General features: G+C 49.9%; 1 protein-coding gene across 6 annotated transcripts in view; it reads left to right on the top strand.

Moving 5' to 3' along the window:
- RALY (RALY heterogeneous nuclear ribonucleoprotein) overlaps positions 1–7,768 on the top strand; it is a 142,160-nt gene extending 134,392 nt beyond the window's left edge. For all 6 annotated transcript variants that reach the window (XM_075517127.1, XM_075517122.1, XM_075517126.1 and 3 more), the window contains 3 exons: positions 236–381; positions 5,695–5,743; positions 5,934–7,768. In XM_075517127.1, the coding sequence (XP_075373242.1) occupies positions 236–381; positions 5,695–5,739 (191 nt within the window). In that variant the 3' untranslated portion in view covers positions 5,740–5,743; positions 5,934–7,768. The remainder of the gene's footprint in view (positions 1–235; positions 382–5,694; positions 5,744–5,933) is intronic.
- The last annotated feature ends 9,948 nt before the right edge of the window (positions 7,769–17,716 follow it).

Genomic DNA, 17,716 nt, shown 5'->3' with positions numbered 1-17,716 from the left:
TCTGCCTCCCACACTCACTCAGGAGGGATGCAGAACGATGACCTGCTCTGCCCTCTCCAGGGTTGCTCTCAGGCAGCTTCCACAAAATCAGCAAAACTTCCCATTGCAGAAAAAAGCCAAGATCCATTATTTGCCTACCAACTGAATGTGGGGGCCCACTGGATTAGTGTCATCGGGCTCTGGCTGTTGCCTCCCCCAGCCCCTGATCCCGGTGGCTTGGCTCTTGCTCTCACAGAGGTACGGAAGAAGGCAGATGGCAGCAAAAGCGAAATCTCGCAGGAAGACACGGCGTCAGAGGCGGAGGTCAACACGGAGGAGCCGCTGAACGGGGACGAGGGTGAGGAAGAGGGTCTCGCACGGGATGAGTGTGAAGATGAACTGGTAAGAGAGTTTGGGTACTACATCCCTCCAGCCAAGGGAGTGCAGTAACGGACTACAGTTTTACTGGAACTTACTAAATCCCCAGAAAAAAATAGTTTTTCCTTCCTCAAAAGAAATTGTTGTACTTAAATCCCATGATTGTTCACAGCTTGTTCTTTCAAACTGTTCTGCTGCTTCCAAAAGCATTGACCCAGCAAATGCATGCGGGGACACTGAAGAAACATGGTTGGCTCTTGAAATTTGAACGACATTTATCCTTGATTTCACAACTATTAATTAATGGTTAAAACAAGTTGCTCTGCTCCAAGTAATTCCCAGATGGATTGAAACATATGGCAAAGACAGGCCACGTTATATTAGCTGCGCTTTCCTAACAGCGTGCATTCGCGATGCCCTTTCGCCCGGACGGACGCCAGATGGCACAAAGCTAGTTATAAGGGCTGAGCAGGCCACGACTGCCGTGCTGTACATCGACAGCGAGGGCAGCGCTCGCGCGTGGCTGGCCTGATGTCATGCACGTATCGGCCCCGTTGGTCTTAGTCCTGCCCCGAATAAGGACGCTCCCAGTGAACCCAGTGAGCAAGTTTCGTGCCTAAAAGGCACCCGGATGGGAGCCCTGTTCTTGGGTACTCTGCTGGCAGGGGTAATGCAGGCACTGTATTACCACTGGCAGCACTGTCATTTATCCCAAATTAAGACTCCTCTGAGAACAGGATCTGCTCCAGACCCAGGCAAAGGGCAACAGGGCGCTGGGGTGGAAGGACAGCTCTGCTTGCTGCCTCTTCCCCAGGACCGCAGCCCTGGGAAGCTGGGCTGGCTGGCACGGCTCTCCCGCGGAGGCTTGGGCACGTCAGGGCAGCTTCTGAGCCTGTACTGAGCGTCCCCTGCAGCAGCTCCGCTCCTTCCCCACCCCGGCACTGGTGGCAGCGGAAGTGAGGATGAAGCTCAGCATCCCTTTCTTCTTCCTCACCTCCCCATCACTGGGGTGGCCGCACTGCATTGCGCTGCGCTCTTCCTAGGGTCAAAAAGCTCCTCTAACTCAAAACACTTCCCAGCTCGTTTGTACTCTTCTGCTCCTCCCCACCTTAGTCGTGACGGGTGAGGGATCTGAACAGGGGCTTTCAGCTGTTTCGGTTTCTGGGGCCTCATAGCTGAAGTCTGTGACTCCTCCTAAATCCAAGAAGAGATGTTTAAGGAGAGACGTCATAACAGATGCTATAAATAAGAAAGGCCAAAGCTGACCTCCATCTCTATGTCAATTAGGATAAGGAAGGCCAGGTTTGAATTACATCAGGGGAAACAGGTGGTAGAAATTAGGGGGAAACTTGCTGATGCTAATGATGATAAAGCAGCACACAGCCTGTCAAAAAAATGTGGACTTTTCTGCCGTTAGTGGGATAAAAAACCCAGAGTGGACAGACATCTGCTGGCAGTGATTTAAGAAGAGTTGATCTTCATTAAGAATAGATGACTATTTCAGCTCCCTTCCATCTCTGTTTTCTGTAACTCTCTGGTCCTGAAGTGGCATTGAGATCAGAAATATTTCGCTGCCAGCATCAGCCAGGCTCACAGCATGGGGCAGGTTACTGTGTGCAGTTCACCTGCGGGGATGCTTTCTGGAACACTGCAAGGCGACTCACCAAAGCTCTCCTTTGTATTTCCCTCCTGACCTTACAACACTGAACAGTTTTGGAGTCTTTCCAGTTCCCGGGGAGGGACTCCTTTAGGCCATGTCTCTGGCTTACACGGGTCAGCGTAGCCTTCACCACCTGTTGTGCGTGGAGACGGTGCCCACACCGGTCCCTAAAACCACTGTCTACCCTTGGCTCCGAGGGGCAGTGGTGTCGCAGGAGAAGAGTCAGAGGCCACTCAGACAGATCTGGTCTAGTAGTTAATTTATTGAGTTCTAACCCATACATTTAGGTATGTAAAATATTTAATAAGTACAGTTGGGTTGGTGGTCGATACTCTGTTTACTACACTTAAAGTTAGTATGGGATACAAAGATTATCGTGTAAGCTTACTATACTTATCTTAAATGTCACATGCATGCAAAAAATGTCACTTACCAACCCACCGATGCCTGGTGTCAGCTAAAGGGTCTCTCAGCCTCGAGGGTTAACCCTGGGAGGCGTCCCTATCAAGGGGAGGTCCCCGCCGCAGCCAGCTGCTGTGGAGGGAGAGCTCAATGGGCCCCGATGGCTGCAGATGTTTATAGCGTGAAGTGGTTGATTCGTAGACAGATCTTCTGCTGTGTTTGTGCAGTTTCGGCGTTTTTGGTTTTGGTGCTGGGTTCTCACTGAGAGCCTGACACAATAGGATTAACTTTGTTTAGGCTTACTTGCTGAGCGTCTGCCTGGACCAAAGTCCCGTTAGTTCCAACAGGAGGAGTGCATCCATCACAAGTGGGAAAGACATAGTTTATGCAAGGCAGGAACCAGACCTGCCGGCACTTGGGCAGCGCCCAGCACAGAGGCTTCCCTGCCATGAACCTCTTCCCCATGGTGACAAGTGGGGAACATCCAACTGGACTTGGGTCTGGGTCCCACCTATACCCTGTAGACAACCATAGGATGTCTCCTGGGCACCAGCAGGCCTGAGCATCCCTGTTCATAGGGGAGTTCACTGAACCAGAGCTCAGGTGAAAACAGTACAGCTAAGCGGAGTGGTGTTAGCCCCAGCTGGGCGAGGAGGGGCATTTCAGACGCCAAGGGGGTCAGGCACACAATTTCCATTGAAAGTCAATGGGAGCTGGGCAAATACTTCCTTTCAGCCCCACTTCCAGTGCAAAGCTGGCTGCCCTGGTTTTGTGCACAAATCTCTGCTTGGCCTTGGTGAAGTTTCCAACATCACCTGAGGAAATCAAGTCCAAAATACACGCTGCAGCCCACAGGGAGAAGGATGAAGGCCCCCCCCAGCATGAGTTTGTGCCCTTTTCAGAGAGGGTGGGCAGGAAAGGAGCTCTGCAGAGGAAGGGTAAAGTAGGTGATGCTTCATTCGCACAGGCACTGCCACGAGGCTCAGGGACCTGGGAGGTCAGAAGACAGACCAGACCAGTGAAAACTAAGAAGAAAAAAAAAGAAGCATTGAGTACCTTGGCCTTTTCCATGTGCTTCGTCACTAGGTCCCTTGGTCGCCTGCCCCACTGAGCAGTGAGCTTACACTTCCCCTAGCCTTCCTTTTGCTGCTGGTGGACCTACAGATGCTCTTCTAACTCCATCACTGCGCACTGGAGGGATGGCTCTGTATTCCTCCCTGGTGGCTCAGCTCTGCTTTCCATTTTCTATATTCTGCCTTTTCATGTAGGAAAAAGCTCACTTGGGAGCTTGCTGTTCGTCCATGCTGGCCTCCTGCCACACCTGCCCGACTGTCATCAGAACGGGCCATTCTTGTGCTTCAAAGCAGGTGTCCTTGAAGATGACACAAATGCCTTGGCCTCCGGAGCAGTCTCCCATGGATTTTGCCAAGCAGATCCCTGAACAAGCCAAAATCTGCTCTCTTAAGTTCAGGGATTTGATTCTGCTCTTTATCTTGGTCACTTCTCTCCGGATACGCAACTTCACAGTCTCATGGTCACTGCAGCCAAGACTTATCTCCATCTTTACATCTTTGACCAGTTCTTCCTTGGTCATCAGTAACAGTCCAGAAGAATGTCTCCCCTAGTCAGCTGGTCCATCAGCTGTGTCAAGAAATTGTTCTTGACGCTCTCCAGAAATGTCCTGGGTTGCTTGCACCCAGCCCTGCTGCCCTCCCACCAGATGCCAGGGTGGTTGAAGTCCCCCGGGAGTACAAGGGCCTGTGATCAGGAGGTTCTTCCAGCCATCCAGAGGAGACTTTGGTCTGTAGCAGATGCCTGCCATGATGTCACCCATGTTGGTCTGTCCCCTGATCCTCCCCCACAAGCTCACAGCTGATTCTCACCTGTTCCAAGGCAAATCCCAGGCAAATCTGGGCTATTCCTTTGCCCGGAGCACATGCCACCTCACCTGGCTTTCCTGAAGAGCCTGTTCCCTGGGAGCTACCTGCTCTGTAATTGCAGAGCAGGAGCCTTTGTTCTGTTGCCAGAAGTCACAAGCCTCCAGACTTCCCTCTCTTGGGAGTCTCCAGCCACAGCTCCTTTGAGCCTGGTCTCCAGCTGTCCCTTCTTCATGCATTGCAGTCCTGAGGCTTTTCCCCTGTAGGGTCTTTGCAAAGACCCTGTTGGCCTCCCTGATTGTAAAAATCTGTTTATCTCCCCCAGTGTCCTGTAAACCAGCCTGCTGCTAACAACGTTGGGCTGGGCTCCCTTGCCTTTCCTTTCAGATTACTTAGCATCCCCTGCAGACATCTCCTGGATCCGTTTCCATCTCTAAAATATTCTCCACAAAACGTAGCCTACGCAGTAAATACTACTGCTGAGCTCCTCATTCTTTCAATGGTGCTGCATTGCAGGATGGCTCCGGGAGGGGGGACTCTCACATCCCTCGCTTTCAAAACCACTGCTGCATGGGGAGTGGTGCAGCGCACCCGCACTGTTGCTGGGGCCTTTGGAGTGATGACTGTTATGAGTGTTACCGTTCTGGATGATGAGTTCTGCTGCAAACTGGGACCGGTTCCTGTGTTCAACAGCAGAGTCATTATATCGTGCACCATTTGCCGTTGCGGACTGACTGCACCTTACCCTCACTGGGCAGGTCCAGTAACGCGGGAACGCCTGTTCCCTGCCGCAGGCCCTTCCTAGGTCCCAAATTAACTTCTCACAGTGCTACAACAAGGCATGAGCTGTGCAAGCACATGCAGTAAACTTTATGAAAGTGCTGAGCATGGACTTAACCTGGCCATGCAGAAATCAGGCTTCCAGTCTAAGCATGGCAACTCATGCCACGGGCTCGAGACCTTCCCTGGGCCATGCCCGCTGGAGCTGCCGACTCTGCCGTAGCCCAGATCAGACACCTGACTTTACACAAGGGAAGGTGGGCTTAATTTCATCCCAGTCCCTCTGAGGTTCAGCAGGAGCCAGACTTCAAAATCCAAGAGGGAGTCACACATCCCAGGTCTGTTTGGCAGACCCCTTCCAGAATAAGGAGCCAGAGGAAACTTTTGGTTTTGCCTGGGACTGTGCGTGCCAGAAACCGCAGCCACGGCACCCCGTGTCCACGTCAGGTGTGTTTTGTAGCTCCTCCGCCACGCTGAGCAACCTGACCCTGCTCACAGCGTGCGAGCTCTCCCACCCCCGGTACCGGCTGGTCACTGCACGGGAGGTGTCACCGTGTCCCGGGCAGGGCAGGGGCGACACGCGGTGATTTACTCTTTCTGGTTCCCTTTTTCCTCCAGGAAAACAGCCATTACACAGATGCGGAGGATGCCAGACTACAGTAACCAGGTACCGCTCACACGCTGCTTTTTAGGGCTGATTCTGAGCAAAAGCTTTCATTCCGTGCACGTGGGGGTGGGGGGGGTGCTGCTTCAGGAGATGCTCTTTTCCACTGATCAGCCCCTCGCTCCCTTTCCTAAATCACAAATCTTTGAGGTTCAAGGGCAATGATGTACTTCCCCCCCTTCTCTCCTCGCAGCCCATTCAGAACAGCAGTGAGCAACAGTGTGAGGAAAGCACGAGGCTAAACCCTGTCCTGGCACGTTGAGCAAGACAAGCTGAATCGAAGTGCTGCTGTCATCTCTACCTGGCATTCAAAAGGAGAAACATGGCCCGACATCTTCCATCCATCTGTAAAGCAAAGACAAAGAAAACTCATCATCCCAGTGCAAAAAAACCCCACTACCCCGTGCAACGGATTCGGAGCTCTGCAGCCAGCAGAGGCAGGAGCCAAACCCTGCACAGTCCATACCCATCACTGGCTAGATAACGGGAGAGCGGTTGCGTCACCACATGAGTCAGAGGTGTTATAGGGCTTTTTCTAGGAGAGGAGGGAGAGCTAAGCCTAACCCAATAAAGATGTTTTTTCCCGTGCTAGGTGAGAGCCAGACCATTTGCTAACTGAGGGAAAAGTACTGTCTCAGTTTGGACAATTTGTGTTCTCACAGGGTGTGGGGTGAGCTGTCCTCTCAGAATGGTCACCTCCTGTCACGTCTCCCTTGCCCCATGAGCTGCCCCGGGTACACGGTCACTTCCAGGTAGAAGGGAGCGGTGCTGGTGCATGTGCTGTGCTCTTTGCGGCCGCTTGAAGAGAGGGAAAGGGGAAGGGAAGCTGCCTGCAGGAAAGCAGGCGATCCCAAGCAGGGGAAACAACGCATACGTCATCTTCAGTAGTTTGGTCTCCTCGTTCTCCGCTGGGAAGCCACTATGTAAAGGCCGAGCAAGTCTCTGCAGAGTAGGGGGGGTGCAAGCATGTGTGGATGAGACCCTTTTCTTGGACCAGCTGCTCCCTGGAAGGGATGCAATCCACCCACTTCTCCAGCCCCGTGCCAGAGACATCAGCCCCTTCCCCAGGGTGCTCACATCTCTTGCCCCGGCGTCGCTGGGTCTTCGCACCAACCTGGCACACCGGGAGAGCGGCGCAACAGCTCCTGCTCCTGTGCTCCATCACCGGTCTGACGGGTCTGCGCGGCGTGACAACTTGCTTGAGCGTAACGAGACTGGTAACGGTGAATACCCCGAGCATGATGCATGTGGGCGTGCAAGCACCTCCCCGCCTACCCAAATTCAAGCTGCTTTTGACCCGTGCCGTGTCCTGCAAGCAGAGGGCTGCAGCAGCCAGCATGCAGCTTGTCGTGGGAACCCCCTTACACCACAACACCCAAGAGGTCTCTCAGCCTTTCTCTTCTTGTTCGTTCCTCCTTCGTGGGCTTATCCAGTTTTTCTGAGTTCAGGGGGTAGATGGGACTGAAACTCACACAGCACTTTATCCAGATCAGATGTGTCCTGCCCATCTCCCCTGTTCCCCTCCAAAACACACCCACCAGTGCTTTGAATCTGGAACAGTGTCCACAGCTTCTCCTTGGTCAAACCCTCCCACAAAACAGATGGCCCCGCAGGTCCTATAGAGTGCTCTGAAAGGGGACCTCTGCTTTCTGCTCCAGTGCTCAAAGCCAGACCTCATCTATGGCATCTCTCTTTGAAGGGTGAAGGGGAAAACGGGTCCCGGGGGCCATGCTTCCCTCCCCCGAGGGCCATCCTGGAGCAAGCATGGCTCTTGAAGCACAATGTTTTATTTGCATTTCTTAGTTTCAAATAATTCATGAGGTATTAAAGGGATAAGTGTGCTTTCCCCTACCTTTTTCCGGTTCCTGTACAATTTATCCATTGTGTTGTACTGAGCCGTTGTAGAGCTGTTTTCTAGGCTTTGAGAGATGAGCTGCAGTTTTTGCTATGAACTGACTGTGATGCTGATGTTTGGGAGAAAGGTGACCTTGTACATACAATCCTGTATAATAAAAGAAAGAAATCTAATTTGCTTTCGCTCTCTTCTCTCTCTGTCATACATACACACACACACACACACTCTTTTCCTCTGTTTCAGACAAGTAAGTCTTCTTTCCCTTTCTAGGCTTCAGCTCTGCCCACAGGATTTGCTTTCCCTTGCACAAGGTATATCCCACTGGGCTGAGCAAAACATCTGGGTTCACAGGGGCTCTGGGGCTTTTTCTCTGGAGGCCTGGAAACTCATTTGATGCAGGAGAGCAGGGGACAAATCCAGGTCTTCAATCTCTGGACTTCGCACTGGTCCGGCTCATAACAGACTGGAAAAATGAGGCTGCTGTTCCAGTTTGCGCAAGCCAACGGTGCTAATAAATGCTCCTGAAGCACGGTGTCTTCTGGCCGTCTCCCCAGTGCCTCGCTCGGCAGAGCAAAGCTCACACCGCGTTGGCAGCTGCGCACGTGTTCGCTGGCGTAATCGTCCAAACCCCGGTACCTGGTACGCAAACATTTGGCACCCGAGCTGTGTCTGGAGGGCACCAGTGACCACACGGGGAGAAGCCAGCTGCTACCACACTTCCAATGCTTTTTTAAGTTTCCAGTCCTAGAAAGTTGTCTGCTGAGCCTGGCCTGAGCCATCATCCAGCACTGAGGGCAAAGCTGCCTATGGCATCTGTTCAAGTTCATGGTGAGTCTGGGGATGCTCGAACATCCGTCTGTCCATCCGTCCTGCCACCAGTCACCAGTTCACTTCAAGATGAGGAAAGCAGCATGGCCAGACTAACGGCTGGATGTCTTTGCAGCTGGGAAGAAGGCGGAAAGACGGGGAGGCGGGGCGGGGGGGGAGAAAAAAGGCAAGTCAAAACATTTGGCTATCACGAAGCTCAAGATCAGCCCAACCTTAGGTCTGTTGAGCCATGTTCCTGGGCTGTGAGAGCAGCCGTGGCTCAGTGCCTTGGAGGAGGGCAGAGCGCTTCCCTGCTCCGTCCCACCCGAGCCCCTGCCGCGCTGGCCAAACGCCGAGCCTGGCACCAGGCTGAGGGCAGGGCATTGCAGCGCGGTGCAGCTCATCGGCTTTAGGCCATTAGAGCATGGTCGAGGCCTCCTAGCAAACAACCGTTTTGATTTTGTTGATTATTTTGGGGGGAGAGTGAGGGACTTCGGGAGCTCTGATGCAGGCCCCTTACGGTAATTAACTTTGATGCACGCCCCCTTTGATAAAACTGCTTTGGGTGCGACAAGGTGGCGACGCTCAAATATATCCATTTAAACTGTTTGAAGACCAGTCTGTCTGCGGGGCCCAGGAACCCAAAAGCAGCATCCTACCCCATCACGATGCAGGAGCCCGGCAGCACAGGAGCCTCGTCCTCGTCGGCCGGTCCAGCCCCAACCACAGGTCCGCAAGCCGCATGACCGGCCCCAGACCACGGCGGCCCCACGTTCCTAGAGGCAAAAGCAGCAATGTCGAAGAGCCTCCAGAGCTGGCTATTAATACCGTATCACGGGGGAGGGAGCGTGTGCACGCGCTGTTAACACAAGAAATTAGGAACTTGTTTGCCTATCGGCATCTAATATAATCTCAGTAAATGCATTAAGAGCTTTATGTGAAGAGAGTTCAGGCTGGGCAGGAAGCAGGCAGCCAGCAGGAGGAATAGGGACAAAAGTAGAGTAATCTTAAACATACCATAATGAACTGTCTTTGTACCTAAAAGCTCTTCTAAAGTAATTCACATACCCCTGGCTGATCGGGTAGGAACAAGGAATCAGAAAGCATTTTTATGTCCTCGGAGCACTTAGGGCCAATACAGCCACCTGGGACGTGCATTTGCATTCAAAAGCCTAAACTGCAAGAGAGACACTAGAGAGATAAAAGGAGAAACAAAGATGTGTCAACAGCAATGTGGGAAGGTGGATTTAAACTAAAAAGACGGGGAAAAAAACAAAAAAGGGGGAAAACATTAGGAAAAGTAACAGCACAGACACCCAACCCTCCAGGACCCCTGTGGTCGCAGCCCAAAGTGTAACCCAGCAGACAAGGTATCCCCATGAAATTTCCCAGTTCTCACAGCTCAGGCAGACGCCACATCCTAGGAAGCGGCAGCACAGCAACTCGAAAGGTATCCGGGGATTACGTTGAAGCAAAATATAATTCCTATCAGTTTTACTTGTAGTCATTTGCTCTCAGTTTATTACAAAACAGCCTGGCTTTAGATCTCACGGACACAGCTGTTCACCCCTGCACTTGTCTGGCGCTGGGGAAAGCGAACTGGCTTGAACCCAGAGCACGGACTGGCCTCTCTCCTTGCAGAGCGCGGATCCCGAGGATGCGGCGAGGGGAGGCACCTCTCCAGGAGCTGCACCCACCGTGCCTGCGGGAAGCCCAGGCCGGGCGGCACTTCTTCCTGCCAGGAGGCAAACGGAGGGCACGGGGGGCAGGTCAACAACGGCTGAATCTCTGGGGCACGCAAGTGGCTGGTCTTTCTCCTGCTCTTGTCCTCCTCCCCCAAAAAGAAGCAGTTGATTGAGCAATGCACCCTCGCTCCACCGTTACCTGTCACATACCTGCACACGTGGCATAGTTTTCCCAACAAGGCCATCATCAAAATTTCTCTTCCTTCCTTGCAACACCAGGAGCGTTCCCCAGGTTGCGGAGCTCGGCCCTGGTCAGCACAACGCTGCAGGCAGGAGCGCGGGCATCAGAGCGGCGCTGCCTTCACGGGGACTGAGACACGGGTGGGGAAGTGGCCCAAAACACGCCGAGACGAACAATGCTGACACTGCAAAATCACCTTTGAAAGTCAAATGCTTCAGAACCTTAATAGCAAAAATAAGGACAAAAGATGTATTTGGCTTCTCTAGTTCACTCCAGGCCCAGCTTTCAAAACCACTCGACGCATTGTATGTTGAGTTCTTTTGAAAAACATATCACAGCTGTGGACGTCGACACTTGGAGCTGTGCTACAAAAAGCTTTTGAGAAATCTGGTCCCAAATGAATCAAAAACGATGGTCCATTGGGAATTCTTCCCATCTGCAGAAAACCTTAATAATGCATTTGAGGAGCCATTTTCCATTGGGGCAGGACAACATTCACCCACCTGTCCTCACCGGGCTGGTGACCTTACCTGGCTGCAGCATGGGAAGAGGGAAGCCAGAGAAGGGAACAGGGGTACGTGGCGGGGTAGCGACAGGAAACACACAAGCAGGGCTTTTCTGGTCCTGTACGGCACAACGTATGCTTGCCATCATCCCAGATCACAATCCATCACTGCACTCGTTTAAAATACAGCACAAAAATCAAGTGCTGCTTTTGCATCTGCCCCTCACTGCTTTCAACTCATGCCTTAACGGATCTGAATTATTCCCCCAGCAGGAAAAGCGCTTCCCCAGCAGCAGAACATGGGAAACCTGCACTGAATCTGGGAGCGAGGTGCTGAAACTGGCTGGAAACGACACAGAACCAGGGCAAAACCCATAGCGCTCACCTGCAGGAGGTACATTTCATCTGTCGTGGTTTTAAGACTATTTCTGTCTCTCATACCACTTCACTGTAGGGAACAAAAAGTCCTGTGCTTACTGTCATCATTTCAGCTGTTTTCTGGTAAAAGACAGCTTTTCCAGTTAATTATAAATATCTATGTTGAAAACAGTCGGTATGACGCTGTCTTTCTAAAATATCAGAGTAGAGAGCGTTTCACACATTATAATTTTTGTTGTGGGATCATTTTCTAATCCAAGACAGATCTCTGCTCTTTTGTTACCAAAGAAAAAATAATTGCATTGGCAAACGAGCAGCAAGGCTCCCTGCCTTTCCAGCCACCAAGCCCGGACATATGGGAGAGTCCTGTGTCCTCCCAAACTGCAGCCAGAAACTATCCTAACAGGATGGGATTTGCATTTAGATGCCCAACTTAACACCTTTGCTATCCATCACCACTGGTGGTGTACGGAGAACATTTGCCTTACAAAATCACTAAACACATAGCGGGGACCAACTCAAAGAGTCTGCTGAAGTTGAGCCAGTAAAGAAACGGTAAGAACGTGACCACACAGAGGATATGCAAAGAGCAACCCAACTTAGAGATGGAAAAACACTGCTCGTACCCCAATTCAAATGTGGCGATACAAAACATACAGACTGCACCAGTGGAAAAAGAGTATATTTAGTCTAATCCCTTCTGTACTTCAGAAGACGAGGACTGGCCATAGCAATGGCTTGGCAGAGCGCTCGCCGGGAACGCGGAGGGACGGGCTGTCGCTGGGCACTGTGTTAGTTCCTGCCTCCGTCTCATCCCCATCGGGTCTGCTCCTCACAGCACTCCCCTCTTCCCTTCCTCTGGTTTCTTGACTCCTTTTAAGCATCATCTCAACCCACAAGGCTGTGGATATCCAAGACCCACTGTGAATTTCATACTCTTCTGGAAAACATTCAGTGTGCAACAGGCAAAGCGTGGGGCACTGGGCATTACAATCCAAACTAGAAAGGTAAATCCGATATACACAATCACCTTTTTAACAGCAGAGCTCTCAAACAACAGTATTTTAAGAGAGCAGGAATACTAACCCAGAACCAGTGCCTCTGCACGCACAAATCGATACCCTTCTGATTGCATTTCTTAGTTTTTCCTCTATGGCATTTGCATACTCGCCTAATCCTCACCTTTTGTTATTTCCATGCATTAAGTTTAATCTTATTTTTTCATTACCTGCATATTTCCTTTCTCTCTTCAAGAACCCTTCAGCCTTCACAGCCAAACCGCGCTCTGCTGCACGGGGACGACCGCAGCTCCATCTCTGGTACAACGGCGGCAGCGGGGCTGCCGCAGTGGCAGCGGGAGTTGCGAGATGCTCGCCCGGGGAGGGGCTCGGGCTGCGGAGGGGAGGTTAGCCCTGGCAGGAGGGGCTCGGAGCCACAACGGTGCAAACGCTCCCCGTGTTTGCTTGGAGTTTCCTTCCGCTGGGTGATCCTGAGCCATTCGGGGAGAGGAGGACAGCACAGCTGGGACATCCGCTCCTGATTTTCACCCTGTGCTCCAGCTTGGCCCTCTCCTTACTACTCAGAAGATCCCCTTCATATCCACACATGCCAAAGCATCCCGTCTCCCGATTTTGGCCAGCTCAGAAGACACTTCTCTGCCCACAGCATCTCCACGAGGCGCAGATGGGGCTCCAGCCCCCATACACCCCTTGTTCTTCAAGCCCAAGTATGTTCTCGGTCAGGGGCAGGATTTAATGGCCACCTCCCTCATCCAGAACAAAGCATAGAGGGGAAAAAATGTGCTTCAGCACACAGCTTAAATGAATTTGAGAAAGTGGAGTAGGTCTGGAATTAAAAACAAAGTGTCATGCACAAAAAAAATTTGAGACCACATGGCCAGCCCCAAGCAGCCTCTCGCTAGCAGGGAAACCTCAATGGCAACCACAGCCTCAAACCTAAATCACCACTTCAAGAGAACCCAAGAGGTCTTTGCACAGCTCCTTCAGAAGAAAAAAAGAAACAAACGCAATCCTCCCTGCTGGCTGGGACTCGTAGGAAAGCAACCCACTGCTGCTTTCTGTTGTTGCTTTCTGAGGGTGTCAGAAAGTGTGGAGACAATGCAGGGAAGAAAAACATTTTAAGCTTCATTTCAGATGAGCTCATGTTTCCCAGAACTTAGTGTTTTCACATTCATGGTGGAAAAAAGGCTGTTTTGGTGCTGAACGAAAACACAGCACAAGGCCTGCAGCAGGCTCTGCGGACCACGAGCAGTACAGAAAGACATTTCAGTCCACGAAACTAAAATGAACCAAAAATTTCTTTTTTACTTGCCTTTTGTGCCTTGTTTTCAAAATGAATCACGTCTAGCTTTTCTCCCTGTAATGAAGGCAATAAAACTCCCTTTCCTTTTCCTTTTTTAATGAAAATGAATATCATCAGAAGAGGACTGTAAGACCACATTGGAAGCGCCAAGATCCAGCTGTGCGACCTAACACCGCTGACCCTTGGGGCACAAGCATGGTTCGCCATCCAAGTCACGCGGTCCTGCTCCACTCCAAGCGAAACGTTTCCACATGGGAGAAGGAAATACACGACACCTATGGGATAATTACCCAAAGCAGCAAGCAAGGCTGGGGGAGGAAACAAAGGTTTTACAACTAATTTGCTTTAATACAGAATGTAGAATTAAGGAAGCTGCTTCTATGTTAGAAAACCCGAAGTCTCTCTGAGCCCAGAGACCCGCGATGGAAGCTGCGGTGGGCTGAAGAGGGAGGTATCCACACATTTCTGCTGGGTATTCAGCAGAAAAATGATTAATAACAAAGAGATAAAGTTATGACTGTTTTCTTTCAGAAATATGCAGTTCGCAACATGCAAAAAGGATGAACTGCAAGCTTACACAGCAAGGAACGAGCCTGGTGGTGTAGTCACAAGCAGAAGGGAAGCGAGAAAGTATTTTTCTTCCTGCAAGGAAAAGCCAATTCCTCAGGTCTGTCAGGCAGCAATGTGTTTCCAGGGCCAGCTTAAATTTCTACTTCTGTATAAAGAAGTATGCTTGCTCCCTTGGGCTTGTGACAGGAGACTAACAGCACAGGTTCAGCCATATTCTTATATACAGAATATGTAAGGATGTATAGCGTGCATATGTATATGATACCTAGGTGAATATGTACGTATATCTTATCTATATTCATCTGTGGTGAAGCATCTACAGTAAAAGCACAGTCTCCCTAGGCTCTTTCTAAACACTAAGAGACTGGCTGAATTGCCTCTGGGGGCCCTTCCCTCTCTTCATTATTGACTATAGAAAGAGCTGAAAAAACTGGATTTCTTAGCCAAGGGACCGGAGCCGGGTGAGGTCCCTTCAAGCCAAAGGCTTTTACAGGGGAGACAGTGCCTGTTAAAGATCAGTAAGGGCCCTTGAACCTGTTTCGCTTTAGGATTCCGCAATCTCCAAGTAATACATTCCTTCAGAAGCCTTTTTCCTCCTCCTGTCACGAGATCATTTAAGCAACTGATGAGGATCAGAGCAACCTTTCTCCTCCATCAGCTCTCTGCATTCGAAGGCGTACTGAGGGAAAAGGACACATGGAGTTGCGCTCCTTTCCCTGCCATAGGATTTTACTGTTTATCCAAAATCCTTTTAGCTATTAGCCCAAATTAGAACCATTTGAGAAGAGTTTTTCCAAGGTTGGCAGACACCTGGGCATAGAGCAAGCCGCAACTTAGGTTTGCCAAAATGCCCCTATACATGCAGAAAGCAGAATGCAAGGTATATATAGGTCCATACAGGTCCAACCTAACCCTGGCCGATCCCCACGAACATTGTGGGAATCCAAACATCTGCAGATGTTAGCTGTAGGCCCCCTTTGCACTGCTGGAAAAGCCCAAGAGGGGCTTTCATGAGGACAGGCTTGTCCTGATACCTGACTGCGATCTCTAACCTGGGTGTTTCTGGCCATTTTCCTCCAGGGACACCAAACTGCCCACTTTCCCATCATTTGAGTTCTTCACGTTTCCAGGGAAGAGCAAGCTTAGTGCCTGGAAAAACACAGCAGTTAACAGGACAGCTCAGAAGCAGGGTAAGCGGACCCAGACTTGCCACCCAGGGTTACAGCACAGCCTGCCCAGACTGATGTCCTGCTCCGGCAGTGGCCAGAAACAGGTTGCTCAGGGAAGAGCCCGCACTGGAGCAGCCAGGGTGCAAACCCACATATGGCGAGGGCAGCTACTTGTCAGACAGAAAACTACAGAAAATTATATTCTGCTACTCAGGCAACATGAGACTAGCCTTTACTATGGCAAAACCAATTTTAAAATAGAAAAGCAGCAATTATTTTGGAAGCTGCTGTGGCTTTGCAGTTTGTTGTCCATACGGGCTGAAGCTGAACTGGTAATTCTTGTGCAGCTTCGATTTTCTGTTAAACGCCTGCCTTCGATTCTTTCTCAAAGCTTGGCCTCCCACTTGCTTGGATACTCTTCCATTAGTCTGGTAATCTGGAATAAACCTCCAGAAAAAAACTAAGCAGAGGGGCAGAACACATAGCTGGAGAAATGTTATTTAAAATATTAACAGAGAAGTTCTAATGAATCTTAGCTGTCAGCATCGCACTCAACTTCATATTCTCTTGACTTTCAGAGCTTTCCTGCTGTTTCTATTTCTGTACCTCCGCCGCTAGATACCATCATACGCGCTTTAGCCTGACTACAGCCATGCAATTTGTGACAAACCTTGTCCTGTTTTCAGCAGCAGCAGCTTTGAAAGTCTGCTTTTTCTTCTCCTTGCTTACAATCTTAGATGACCAAGTTTCCCTGTCAAGCAGGCCCACAATTGACACAAACCAGGGATTTTAGGGTATGGCGTACGTGTCTGGAGGACACAACGCATGACTACCCATGCACAGTACTAACCAGAAATCCCCCACTCTCAATGGAAACTTTTTATAAATGCTTCTCCTTCTTTACACCATTTCTGGTTATAAAAATACTACTGCTTTGATTAAATCCTTGCTCTGGCCAGAAGCTTCCACAAAAAGTTTAATCTCACTTATTTTCACAACAGTAAAGTTATGTCAGCAGAACAGAACCACAGCACCTCGAAGGTAGCTGATCCCACTGCCATCTATACAGAACCAGGGAACTAGAACTGTTTTCATTTTACTGCTTACTTTGGTGACCTGAGCAAGGTCCCCTAACCCTTTGAGTTCCAACCCCCCGACTATGCAATGGAAATAAAAGCATTTACCTGGAAAAAGAACGTTATAAAGAGATTATTCTTCTTACAAGGATATCAGTAAATTTCAGGCTGACTGACAGCAACACGACTTCTTCTGTATAGTTCTCCTAGGACCTCCCGTGACAAGTCTCCGAAGATTTTCTTTGGCACGTTGTGGGCTGAAAGATGTGTTGCATCTTTACAGCTGGAAAGGAACAGACCTGCAACAGCTTACTTCGATAAGGTGTAAGAGAGCTCTGGGCACAGCAGGAGCCACGGAGAGGAGCAACCCAGCTGCATCACTGTGCTCTTCGTTAGCTCCCAGGCTCATCCCTCGCCCCTTCACACGGGGATTCCATTCTGCTCTGCCGTCTTTCAGTACCTAAAAAAGTCTGGCTCCCACATCTCCACCAGCAGCACGCAGCCGATTCTCAGCTCACAGAGAAAAAAGCATGGAGAAACACAGTTCTGTCTGCCTCCAAATACACGCCTGCATGCAGACCCAAGGCAGACAAAGCTACCACCTTATTCTGTTAAGAACTCCATCCTTAAGCTGCTTACTTACATTCAGCTTAAGTATAAAACTCTACTTTTTTGCCTGTGAACATGACTGCACTTCACACTTACATCAGCCTTACAAGCAGCACGAGGCATTTACGTTCATACAACACTTGTGGTAGACCATATGCCTTTTTGAATGTGCACTGGAAAAAGGTGTTTGTTTTCTAAAAAAAAAAAAAAAAAAAAATTAAAAAAATTTAAAAAATCAACTAATATCTGCTCCTAGACACAGAAGACTTTTCGTGCATCAGCGAGGTTATTCCACAGGTAGAGTCTACAGCTCAAAATGTTTCACTCAAACATTAGTCATCGAAACCAATGCCTTCAGGATCTCATGCACAGACTCAAAATACATCTATAAAATACACGTATAAAGCTCTCCTGTGAGCCAGGAGAGCTCAACAGATGATGGGTTTGAACAATTATTTATTCCTTTATTAACCTGATCTTTTTGATCCAAATATACTGAAGTCAAACTTTGTATTTAATGCACTAAAATACAGTACCAGCTCAAGGCCATACTGTATATTTTTTTAAAGTATGTTAAAGGCATTTGACCCAGGAAAAAGCAAGCATTTAAAACCAGAAAGTATCACTGTTCTTCAGCTATTTCAGCGTGTCCCAACAGCAAGTCACCAAAGCAAAAAGGCAACTAGCACTTCTCCAAAAAGTTTTACTTCCAACAGAATGCCTGTTTGCTATAGAAAAAACAAGAATACAACAATAATG

The sequence above is a fragment of the Mycteria americana genome, chromosome 14, assembly GCF_035582795.1.
Source record: "Mycteria americana isolate JAX WOST 10 ecotype Jacksonville Zoo and Gardens chromosome 14, USCA_MyAme_1.0, whole genome shotgun sequence".
In the NCBI taxonomy this organism is placed as follows: domain Eukaryota; kingdom Metazoa; phylum Chordata; class Aves; order Ciconiiformes; family Ciconiidae; genus Mycteria; species Mycteria americana.
The sequence above is the reverse complement of the archived record's forward strand: the minus strand, read 5'-3'. Positions and strand labels throughout refer to the sequence as shown.